Source organism: Pararge aegeria, chromosome 9 (assembly GCF_905163445.1).
Source record: "Pararge aegeria chromosome 9, ilParAegt1.1, whole genome shotgun sequence".
Taxonomy (NCBI): Eukaryota; Metazoa; Arthropoda; class Insecta; order Lepidoptera; family Nymphalidae; genus Pararge; species Pararge aegeria.
Window position 1 is genome coordinate 14,487,650 of NC_053188.1, and position 12,862 is coordinate 14,500,511.

The window sequence follows — 12,862 nt, forward strand, 5'->3', positions numbered from 1 at the left end:
TAAAGTGATAATGAAAGACTTTACCTATGTGCCATAGTCCCCCTTTCGACGTCTTCACCGGTAAGCCGTACATGTATCTGATCACGCAACAATGATCCATACGCCAACGCTTCCCCCATCGCCCAATCGGCAATACCGTCCTTTACCTTAAAATATAATGAAGAAATATTATATAAAACGAATTTTAACGATTGCGATAGGAATTATAATTTAACTGGTAGTAATCATCACGTAAGGAAATCGTGTTGTGCATCCTCCATTAGTCGTTTGGTTTCGTCCGGCTTAGTTCGGATATTATCTTCAAGCGCCGGACGCCATGCTTATTTACATCGTGTTTTGGTTAAATATTAGATGTCAGAAGTAACTACAAAACATCGTTAATGACGGGGTTCCATAGCCACTACAACGTGATTCCGGTGGGCTTATAAGAAAATACATTTTGGAAATAAGTAACAATAAGTTTCCTCCGAGTAATGGGATCTTTTTTATCAATTTTACTTCATATCTCCGTTAAATTTGCACCGATTTCATTAATTCTTTTTTTATTTGACAGTGTATATACTACCAAGCATGTATTGTCTAATTTTAATGAAGATCTGATGAATATTGTCGGAGATCAAGGACTAATAATTCAATTCCTTCCTTTCATTCAAGGATAATTCTTCACAGATAACAGCAAGTCGCAAGGCATATGGGACAACGATAGAATGCATGTGTACCATCCTACTAATATTATAAATGCGAAAGTGTGTGAGGATAGATGCATGGATGGTTGGATGGTATGGATATTTGTTACGCTTTAACGCCACAACGAATGAACCGATTTGGCTGAAATTTGGCAGAGATACCTACAATATAGTATGGAATAGCTCATAGGCAGTGGCGTGCATAGAGGGTATGCAGGGGGTATGCAGATGATATAAAATGAAGAAAATCTCCAGTGCGAGTTATAAAACACCTAAGGATAGGCTTTGTTAGAGTTATAAAAAGTCTACCCTTAAGTATTTATAACTCGTACTGGAGATTTTCTTCATTTTATATGATCTGCATACCTTGTGCATACCCTGTATGCACGCCACTGCTCATAGGCTTCTTTTTATCCCGGAAAAGCAAACAGCTTGTACAGGATAGCATCACTATTTTTTCCGCATTTGTCTTTCAAAATCGGTGCAACGGAGTTTTAGATGGACGTGGTTTTTTGGATAGGCATAGTTGAAATATTATAAAGCTTTTAAATTTTGATTGGTTGAACGCGCTAATCTCAGAAAATGATTTGTAGTAACAATTATGGCTATATAACATCACGCTACTATCATTAATGAGAAATTTAGCAAAATACCATTTTTAAGAGATTCTGATCCGTGCGATGCGTGAACGTTAAACGTTACGCCAAACGACGGAAGTATGTAGTAAGTTTATCGGAATTGTTGTTTCTTTAAATTTCTATAAAACAGTCCGCGACAACATACGACTATTTTTTGAAGTCGACTCATTCACGGACGAAGTCACGCGGGTCCGCTAGTTGATTAATAAAATCTTTTAACTATTTGTTTATCTAATTTATTCAAAGTATATATGAGACCGTAAACTTTCAAAGATATTTACATAAATAGGTCTGAGTAAATCTTGAATAAACCGGTAGGTACTATACAAAAATACTGTGTAAAACTAAAATATTGAAGAGCTAGTTTCATTGCAAACATTTCATTGGAAGTTTAATAAATAGAACTAATAATTTATTGGCTTTTTCTTTCAAGATATTTTTCGGGATTAAGTAAAAGCCAGTCCGAACCCGTGGTAAAGTATGTACTTATTTTAGCTACAAAAATAAATATTTGATTTTTCAAAAGTGCTGCTTTTATATAAAGAACTATCTTTGCTTGCGATTTCATCCGCGTTTATTTTCGGTTTTTAAAAATCGCTTAGGAACCCTTTATTTTCTCGGGTTACATTTTATCCTCTCTGTCCATTTCCAAGATAAAGGCTACATGTGTGCCAAATTTTATCAACACGGTACAACGATTCAGACGAACCTAAGTATAGGAATAAGTATTCTCATACCTAGACATACTCCGAGGAAATTCTTTTAATAGACATGTTTGCCTCGAACTGCCTCGTTGATCTAGTGGTAAGAATATACGACTGCATATCACGAGGTCCTGGGTTTGAGCCCTGGGACGGGCCAATGAATATTATTGGGTTTTTCAACCAATTAATTCTTAGTTCCAGCTCGGAGATTGTTAATTGGCTGTAATTCCGCCGTGCCTCGGAGAACACGTACGTTCCTGCGCCTGATCTATTTCCGGTCGTGTCAAAGCTGCCGTCTCATCAGTCTATGAATAGAGTGAGGGAATAGAGATTGCACCTGTGTTTGCGCACACTCTTGTGCACTATAATATCTCCCGCGTAGTTGGAAAATCTGTCTGGATATTGAATATCGTCAGGGAAACAATTTTTTTATATTTACCATTTTTTCTCGTCTTTCCAATATTCTGTGGATGCCTTTATGACATTCAAAGGCCCATGGTTCGGGCGGCTTACAAAAGTGTTTGGATATCGTTTCAATAGCCGATTCACTGATACCAGTATCTTTAACCTACAAAATAAAGCCAGTTTAATCTACACTGATCCTCTATTTGTAACAAGCACACACTTTCAAATTTATAACATTAGTATAAAAAACACAAGTACGAGCCTACGCTCTCATTCATATGTTATAATATTAGATTTAGATTATTATCAATAAATTGAGTATGAAAACAGGATACTTTTTAAACGACCTTTTTAGGATCAGTTGCTTCGAAAAATCCAGTCCAAGGTGTATCTACCCAGTCCATTATGCTCAGTTTTGTAATCTTCTTTGCAAGTTCGAAATGCTTGTTCAGTGTGTCCGTATATTCTTTTTCCCATTTCTTGATATCAGCATCCGTCACTACGCCCTCTGCTTTCAGTCTTTCTTCGTATATTTTGTCAACTTAAAACAAAATCGTCATAATTCGAGCTTAGAAACAACAACATAAAACTTGGGTTGTCTTAACATTTACACCATAGGGGATACCAGCACTATAGTCAATCTCTTGACATAATGAATAATCGTTTATATGACATAACCCTTTCACTGTAACTGAGGCTGCTTGAAAATAAAAACCTAACATTTCTAAACTCAACGGGTTTTTGGGACGGAAACAAAACATTTAATCGGGATCCGTTTTTTGAGCAATGTTGATTGCCGACTTACCTATTTGTTTACAAACAAGGTGGTGGAAGATCGTCTAAACTAAAATAATATAGAAACTTTTTTATTCATGCATTCTGCAGATTATTTTAATTTTATGCCATTTTATTGCTTTTAACCTACCCTAGACAAACACCCTATGTTTTTTTTATATAACTAGTAGAAGGAAGATTTTTCCATTTTATACGATCTTTCTGCTTTGCCCTAGACCAAAACCAAGTGCACGTTATTGATACTTTGTGGGTAGTGTATCCTAGTTTACCGGCTAAACTAAACTAGTAAAGTCGAAGTCAAATATTTCTTTATTCAAATAGGCACATAGATGGCACTGTTGATGCGTTCATTACATGCAAAATGTGTACACACTAGTGAGTAGAGATGACGATAACTACATTTGTAAACTTACTAAAGCTACGAGTATTTCAAACGCGCCCTGGTCTAAGAAGAAGCCCACAAGAAACTTTGCCGGGAAAGCATATATAGCGTTGTTTATTACCAGTCTTCATGCTCTTGATCTTCTTGTACATGAAGGGTTGCGTGAACATCGGCTCGTCTTCCTCGCTGTGTCCGAACCGTCGATAGCACACGAAGTCTATCACCACGTCCTTCTTAAACTTGCAGCGGTACTCGATCGCAATACGAGCCGCATGCGCTACTGCTTCAGCGTCATCTCCATTGACGTGCAAAACTGGTGCATCGAATGCTTTTGCTACATCTGGAAATACAACATGTTTATTTTTAAAGTAGTAATTGAAAGACAAACTGCTGCTCTCGTGTCTTGGCAGTAGCGCTCCTAGGGTTTCGAATTTGAGCAAGCCCCATGTTACCGTTCTTGTTGTGCCAAATGACAAACATTTTTAACATATCTTTGATTGAGGTCTACACGCAAATTATGATTGAAAATTTGCCTAAAATAAAAAAAGAAATAACATCGCCCAAAGTGTTTCTGGGAAAACTGGTGTCTTTGGAATGTTTATTGCACCTGCTATGCTTTTTAAGGCATACTTATCAGATGCGTATTAACAATTCTATTAATTTTACAAGGCGATTATCTCGCCTTTGTGCACGCTCGTGATATTTCAGTGCGTTCCTTATGTCATTTATCGCGTCCGGCTAGTAAATTTATGTGATGATGATGAGAATTGTGGTGGTTATTGCGTATCCCATTAGAAGAAGTCTAGCTTCTCGTGACAGAGCTTGCCCGGGGAAGTACTGTAGCCATAATTATTTCTTCCACCAAGGAGCATTGCTGTGTCCCGGTCTATAAGGAGTGGTTTCCAGTGTAATTACAGGCTCATGAGGCTTAAAACCCACGCTTCAGGTTGATGGGCACAGGGAAGTACTCTGTAGGACTTGTTTCTTGCATTCCCTGAGAAGTGTAGCACTGTTAATAGCTAACCTTTTTCCACTTACTATTTATTAGATGAGCCATCTACCTCCGTCCGTCCGTCAATTATTACTTAAAAAAAAGATGAAAGAGAAAATTATAAAAATAAATACCGGAACAATAAGGCACGCTCCTACTGAATCTAGGATCGGTGGTGTACCCAATCTGGTTGTTGCAGACAATGTGTATGGAACCGTGTGTGGTGAAGAACTTGAGGTTGCCCAGCTGCATGGTTTCATACACCACGCCCTGGCCGGAAAACGCCGCGTCTCCATGCATTACTATTGCCATAACCTGAAAAATTCTACTCTATAATGTCCAAGCGGAATTTCGTCATAGACACTAGTGGTGCCGATTCTCCAATCTCTAAGCACAAATGTTATACACAAATCTCTAAACTGAATTGACAACTATCAAAGTAGTTGCTCTCTTAATGTTCCGTGTGAAAAGGATGGCACTATTTAAGGCTTGTCAGTTTAGTTGGTACAAAAACTTTAAAAAATTAGTTAACTCATAGTATTAAGTGAGATTGTAGTAAAGTATGTGTAGTCTAAGATAGTAGCGACTAACCTAGGGAGCATGGTAGTCATACCCCCAAATCGGTTTTTACACGACATCGCACCGGATCTCTAAATCGATTATCGGCCCGTCGTTGATGGTAGGGGGGTAACTGGGCCAGCCTATAAAACGGCCGGTTTGGCCCGCCAAAACAGACCAGAGAAAATTCAGAAATAATAAGTCCAAAGTCAAAGTCAAAGTCAAAAATATCTTTATTCAAGTAGGCCCACAGGTGGCACTTTTGATGCGTACATAAGAATTACACGGTAGTGAGATGATGGCGATAACCACATTCGTAAACTTAAAACTAAAGCTACGAGGGTTCCAAACGCGTCCCGGTCTAAGAAGAAGCCCACAACAAACTTAGCCGGGTGTTTTTTTTTTTTTTTTTGTTATCGCCATCTCACAATGTCATTTTAAATTATTAGAAGAGCAACCTGGTTAGAGCAATAATTTACACCCAAGCTTTTTTATCGTTGACGTAGTCCTTTATACTATAATAGGACTTTTCTATAAGCTTACGTTTAATACAAACTTGGAACTTTTTAAGAGACATCTCCAAGATGTCAATTGGTAGTTTATTGTAAAATTGTATGCAATTTCCTTTAAACGAATTATGAATTTTATGTAACCTAGTATATTGCACTGTAAGTTTATTCTTACTTCTAATGTTTAAATTATTGCAGTCACATTTTTTCTTAAATTTAGAAATGTTTTTATGGACGTACATTAAATTTTCAAATATGTACTGACTATACACTGTCATTATTTTAAAATCTTTAAATTTATCTCTCAATGACTCTCTCGGACCCATTTTGTAGATAGAACGAACAGCCCTCTTCTGCAGCACGAAAATAGTGCTAATATCAGCAGCATTACCCCAAAGTAAAATTCCATATGACATAATGCTGTGAAAGTAACTAAAATATACCAGTCTAGCAGTTTCTACGTCGGTCATATGGCGTATCTTCTTTACCGCATAGGCAGCAGAACTAAGCCTGTTCGATAAATTATTTACGTGAGGGCCCCATTGAAGTTTAGAATCTAACGTTATTCCTAGAAAAACTGTCGTATCCTCCAGTTTCAGCTCCTCATTATTAAGTAGTACAGTGGTTTTCACGTGTTTAACATTAGGTAAAGTGAATTTTATACACTTGGTTTTTTTTCCGTTAAGAACCAAATTATTAGCTTCAAACCACTGTACCACTTTAGCGAGAGAGTTGTTTACGTCGTCAAAAGCTAGTTCACGTCGATTTATTTTAAAAGTCAGTGATGTATCATCGGCAAACAGAACTATCCCGTGTTTATCCTTGGCAAGGTAAGGAAGGTCATTAATGTAAATAAGGAACAGAAATGGTCCTAATATAGACCCCTGTGGGACACCTATTTTCATAACTGATCCATTAGACCGTTTTCCATTCACGTCGACTTTCTGAATTCTATCGCGTAGATAGTTACTCATTAAGTCTAGAGCTACACCCTGAATTCCATAGTGGTGTAGTTTCCTAACTAACGTTTCGTGTTGAACACAATCAAACGCCTTAGATAAGTCACAGAACACACCAAGTGCATCACGTGACTCCTCCCAGGCTTCAAATATGTTTTGTATTAGCTCAACACCTGCGTCGATTGTTGAGCGACCCCGTGTGAAACCAAATTGCTTAATATGAAGTAAATTATACTTATGAAAATGGTAAAGTAATTGATTTAAAATGAGTTTTTCAAAGATTTTACTGAAAGTGGGTAGTACGGATACTGGTCTAAAGTTAGTGGGGTCAGAAGTACTACCCGATTTAAACAATGGAACTATTTTACTAAGTTTCATTAAGTCAGGAAACACACCACAATCTATACAATTATTAAATATTAAGGCTAAGTCGGGTGCAACAATATCAATTAATGATTTGACAACGTTTACGGAAATGCCCCACAGATCATTTGTTTTTTTATTAATTAATAATTTAAAGGCTTTAATAACGTCAGAGCCACTAACATGCGTGAATTTAAAAGAATGGTTACACTCAGGCACATTTTCCTTTAATAGAGAGAGAGCCATATCTGGTGAAGAGTTTAATGATTCTGTTGTGGAGACGGGAATGTTGGTAAAGAAGGTTTCAAAAGCAGTAGCCACCTCGAAATCTGTTGTTAAGGCTTTATTATCTACATTAAGTTTAAAGTTAATATTTCGTGGTGTTACTCTTCCCGTCTCCTCATTAATTATGTTCCAAGTAGTTTTGATTGCATTGCTGCTATTTTTAATTTTATTTTTGATGTATCGCGTCTTTTCTAAGTGGCAAGCGCGTTTAAAATTCTTGGAAAACAATTTAACATAATCCCCAAACTTATCACCAGTGTTAAATTGACGTTCAGCATACAATTCGTACAGCTTTTGCCTATTTTTATGAAGTTCAACTGTCGCCCACTCACTAAAATTTAATGTATCAGTAATCACAACCGACTTACTAGTAAATATAGAATGAAATAGTCTATTAAAGGTATTGAAAAAGGAGCTGTACATTGCATTTGGAGTCGCCCCTGAGGGTAGGAATGGGAGGTCATTTACTAGGCTATATCTCATTTTCTCTATGCGGTTGGATGTTACAGGAACAAATGTTATTTTACGTTTAGAAACATTTTTCTTCACATTTTCAAATTGAATAATTTGACCACAATGATCAGAGTCTAATTTACTAATAATATTTTTGCTTATAGGAATTATATTTGTAAAGATGTTATCCAAACAGGTGGCGCTAGTAGCAGTTATTCTTGTGGGCTCCATGAACATATTTGATAGATTGTAAGTTTTAAATAAATTCAATAACTTTATACTTAAAGAGTTATTTTCTAAAATGTTTACATTAAAATCTCCGCATATTATTAACTTTTTATTACACTTTGATATTTTAAATAACACTTCATCCATTACCTTTTCAAAAAGTTCAAAGTTTGACAAGGGTGGCCTATAAACAGTAACAATTATAAATTGCTCTAGTTCAACCGAGGCTAGCTCTATTGTCCGTTCAACAGAAAGGCTAACAATATCGTTTCTGTTTTTAAATTTTAAATTTTTATTTAATAAAATTAAAGAGCCTCCATGAATCGCTGTAACCCTGGTGAACGAACTACCAACATGGTGGTTACCAAAATTAAACAAATATTCATGGGTTTTCAACCAGTGCTCAGTTATACATAAAATGCTAATGTTAAAATCATTTAAAAATAATTCAATCTCTAAGTCTTTTCCTCTAATACATTGAATATTTTGGTGAACCAAGTTGATATAATTAGAATTAGATTTTTTATTATATTTTTGGTTTAATAGTACATTGTGCGACCCCTTACTATAATTTTTTTCATATATGCCTGAGGGAGACTCAGTTGTCTGCTTTTCTAAGCAAGAGAAAGCCTCTGTTGTCTCCTTAACTAGTTTAAACTAAAATGACTTGGAATAATTTCCAAGGTTTTCATGTCAAAACTATTACACTGCTCAATAAAAGCAGCTGGTTTAGCCAAGTTCTTGGCTGTTATGGTAAAAAAATACGATAGCGAAACAGCTATCTGTTGTTTAAAATAGTGTGATAGGTAATATCTATCTCGGTACAAATTATAAGTAGGATTAGCACATTTGCTAAAGTCTATAACATGAAATTTCTTATTATATGTACATAAATTGTACAAAGTCATATTTAAATTATACCTAATAGTATTTTCTTGGTGTGGCAAGTTATGAAAATAAGGAAATGTGTATAATACAATACTATTTACATTTAATGTATTTAAAGAATCAATAAGTTTAATCAGCTCAGGTTTGTTAACATTCCCTCTATTTCCCATTATGATAATTAAATTAGTTTTACAGTCAAACATATTCCTATTTCTACAAATTGCAGCTACAATAGCTTTTAAATTTGAGTTGGGTAAACAGTAGTTCAAAACTGTGTGTCCATTCAACTGAGAGTTAAGATATAAGCCCATGTTACATCCAATTTCATCGCTGTACATAATTGTTTTTATTGAACTGCTACTATGAGCATTTGCTTCAATAAAGGAATTATTATTAATATTTATGTTTTGTGATATTGAGTTACTTAACCTGACACACACCTTTCTCACATTAGAGGGTGATGACACTGATGACACAAACTGGGGATGACTGCCTATACTATCAAAACTATGGGTAGATAGTGAAGTTAATTTACCACTGGGTTGTTCTGTCTTATGCCATTCATCTGAAGTCTGTGTGTACTCAGATATCATTTGCCTTTGATACATATCAAACTTTACTGCCAGTGTACGTAAAGAAGTCTGTAATCTGGCTATTTGTGCTTCTAGGATTTGTGTGTCAGATTCATAACTTAATCTATTACTTTCTAACTGTGAACTATACATTTTAATTTCATTCAATAATTCTAAACGTTCTTTCTTTGGTTTCAGAGATTTAACAGAATTTTTATGTACTTTTAACAGTTTCTGTGTTTTTTTAATATATCGGTTAACTTTGATATACTTTTTTAGTTTCCTACTGCTGCAGGGATTGACTACTGTATCTGATTTGACTTTCAATAAATTAGAGAAGTTGGTATTAGCAGTAGACATGTCAGCAGCAGCAGTAACCAACTGCGGGGCCCTATCAACTAATTCTTCATATAGGCTTTGAGTGTGTATTGCTGTTGTGTTATGGGCTGCATCTTCCAGTTCGGTGATCTGGTGGTGGGCATCACTTAGCTCCCGCTGCAGGGTAGTAATCTGGCTCAGAGCCTCCTCATACTCAGCACGGCACTCATCAAACCTATTTACTAATAACTGAAGTCTATCCCGCTCTTCTACAATGTCTACATACTTTATGTGCAAATCCGATAGTTCTAATTTTAGTCTATTATTATTCCCAAGGACTTCTAATAATTCCTTTTCGTTTTCGTCTCTTTCATTATTCAATTGGGTGCATAGCTCCTTGCTTGCCTTTAATTCTTTCAGGGCCAATTGTAATTTGGATTGCTCCTGGCGCGCTAAGGCTCTGCGGGTCATCATTTTGTAATTAATTAATTAATGAAACAAGGAGTAATCACCCAAAGAATGCGAAATGACAGGTAGGTTTCGGTATTGCAGTGTATTGTTATAACAATTGCAGCGTTACACTTGGATAACGGGCAATTGCATATACACGTATGTGTTTTTTATGCGCTAAATAGTTGTTTCAAAGCCAAAACAGCTACTAGCACTCTTTAAAAACACCAAAACAGAAGTTTAAAATTCAAGTTTTACTAACCTAACTGTCACTTTGTTTACATCGACGAAAACTTTTCTTACGCACTTTTAACACTTAAACTATTAATATATACTACTATTTATTATATAAATTAGGCGATTAAATTGGATTTGGGCACTAAAAACACACAAAATAAATTAAAATAACAAAATAAAGTACAGAGATCTTTGAACAGCTAAAATTTCCTAAATTGCTCCTGCCGGGAATCAAACCCGGAACCTCCTACTTAAATTTACAGCGCTCACCGATGCGCCAGGAAGGTCGTCTTTAAAGGCCAGTGAAGTTCACACATCTGAACTTGGCCGGCGTAGTTCTTTCTCCCCGGAAGGGTTCAAGCCTTGGGCCACCAGTCCATTATTACTAGCCGTAGTAGGCTTGAAATAAGCTGTAAGTTATTATTCTTCTTCTTCAGCATTTTTCGACCATATTGGTGTAGGCCTTCTTCAACATATTCCATTTCTTGCGACATTGACTGTGTGGTTCCCACTCGAACCGGCTACCTTCTTCACGTCGTCCTTCCAGCGCATTTGTGGCCGCCCTTAGAGGCACTTTTCTCCCCATGGCTTCCATGTTAATGATTATTATGATTACTTAAGAAATGGGGAAACTTAAAAACATCCAGAGTATGTAAAACTTATAACAAAACTGTAAATTTTGTCAAAAAAGTTGTTCGTTCCAATTTTTTTTGTAATTATGTTGAAACAGTTTCTTTTATTTATTTGAAAACACTCCGTTAGTAAATATTTGCTTTAATTACATGCTCATATATGTTAGCTGGGAAGGCTGCCAAATGAGAATTAAACTGTTAATGTAAATTAATTCCAATCAATCTAGTAAGTACCGTTATTAGTTGTAATTTAATTTGACTGTCGGAGTAAATTGAAGATGGTGATATATCGAATTTCTTAGGGTTATCAAGGAGTCCCGGAATAAAGCTATAAGTATAGGTATCTATAAATTCTACTAGATGCTGCCCGCGGGTAACCTGATGTGAATAAGTCTGTATACTTCATCATATCAGCCTATTGCCGGCTCAGTACAAGCCACGGGTCTTCTCACACAATGAGAAGGGTTTAAGCCGTATTCCGCCACGCTGGCCCAATGCGGATTTGTGGACTCCACACCCCTTTTGAGATCATAATGGAAAACTCTCAGGCATCTCACGATGTTTTTCTTCCCCGTTGAAGCAAGTGATATATTAAATGTTTCGCTGCATACCTAATTGCAATAAAAATATAACGTAACGTGACTTATTCACCGCAGCATGGAAGGAAGTACATTATTTTATGTAAAAATACGAATAGTCCTCTAAACCAACCTTGAGTGTTCGATGTTTTTCCAGAACTAAAACTATTTATTTTTATTTATTTAAACTCTTTATTTGTCCATCACTACATAGTTAGGAAAATAAAAGACGAATGGAGAGAAACACATAAACTGGAGTAGAATACAAAAGGCGGCCTTATGGCTTAAAAGCGTTTCTGCCAGGCAACCTTAGGATTAGGACAACAAGAGCGAGAACAAATAGGTGGTGTAAAATTATTATAAACCTACATTCAAATAACTAAATACGAATACATAAACAAAATATACACAAATAAAATACAAAATATAAAAAAAAAAATGACGGTGAGTAAAAAATGCTTTCTTACTCTCCGTCCTTTCAACAATTTTTATGCGAAGAATCAATTCGATTGGTTGCTTTATTAGGGCGTAAAGGAAGGGCACACAAACACACTTTCGCATGTACCAATAAAGGGGTGTTTTTATCAGTTACCTTTAATTTTTCTTTGTTTTAGTCTTTTTGTATTTAGGCAAACCCGGAGGTGGGCGTTATTAGCTGTAACACAGTTTCTAACTAACACAGTTGTTACCGTTCCTTAGATTATAAAAATCCGTTGTAAATGAGACACAATAAAGACAATTATTATTATTATTACCTTGTCTCCATTACTGTCACCCTTCCAATGCTGCTCAGCTCTCGCCTTCCCGATGACTACTGGGGAGACTACCTCCAAATGTGACGGATTGCAGCTCATCGACACTTTAATGTATTTATTTGTGCGCCGTATGAACCGATGTATAAAAGTGCCGAGATGGTATTTGATGTCGCCCGAACCCTAAACAACAATAAAATTATGCAAGGGCATCAAACAATTGAGGTTTCTTAGGGCACGCTGACCACCCTCTGAGTCCACCACACCACATACCACCACAGTAGAGAGAAGCCTAATCAGAAGGTGGTACCACCTTCTGATTAGGGTCGGATAGTTTATCTACAAATTTTGTCCTTGTCGCTTGATAAAGCAAGGCTCTATCATCCGTCACTTGTCAAAGAGTGACAACCGGTCCTTAATATACTATATCCATTCTTTGACGTACAATGGCGGCAGATCAGAATACAGTTGTCACCACC

The 12,862-nt window shown here is 36.2% G+C and overlaps 2 protein-coding genes across 2 annotated transcripts in view; one reads left to right on the forward strand and one right to left on the reverse strand.

Moving 5' to 3' along the window:
• The window catches only part of LOC120626268, a 302,249-nt gene that overhangs the window by 81,963 nt on the left and 207,424 nt on the right, over positions 1–12,862 (forward strand). The window lies entirely within an intron of this gene.
• Positions 1–12,862, reverse strand: part of LOC120626270 (2-oxoglutarate dehydrogenase, mitochondrial-like) — a 33,462-nt gene that overhangs the window by 8,759 nt on the left and 11,841 nt on the right. Inside the window, exons 10-15 of the mRNA XM_039893710.1 lie at positions 12,387–12,566; positions 4,736–4,916; positions 3,732–3,950; positions 2,781–2,974; positions 2,468–2,596; positions 25–146 (exon numbers count right to left, since the gene is read on the reverse strand). Coding sequence (XP_039749644.1) covers positions 25–146; positions 2,468–2,596; positions 2,781–2,974; positions 3,732–3,950; positions 4,736–4,916; positions 12,387–12,566 — 1,025 coding nt within the window. The remainder of the gene's footprint in view (positions 1–24; positions 147–2,467; positions 2,597–2,780; positions 2,975–3,731; positions 3,951–4,735; positions 4,917–12,386; positions 12,567–12,862) is intronic.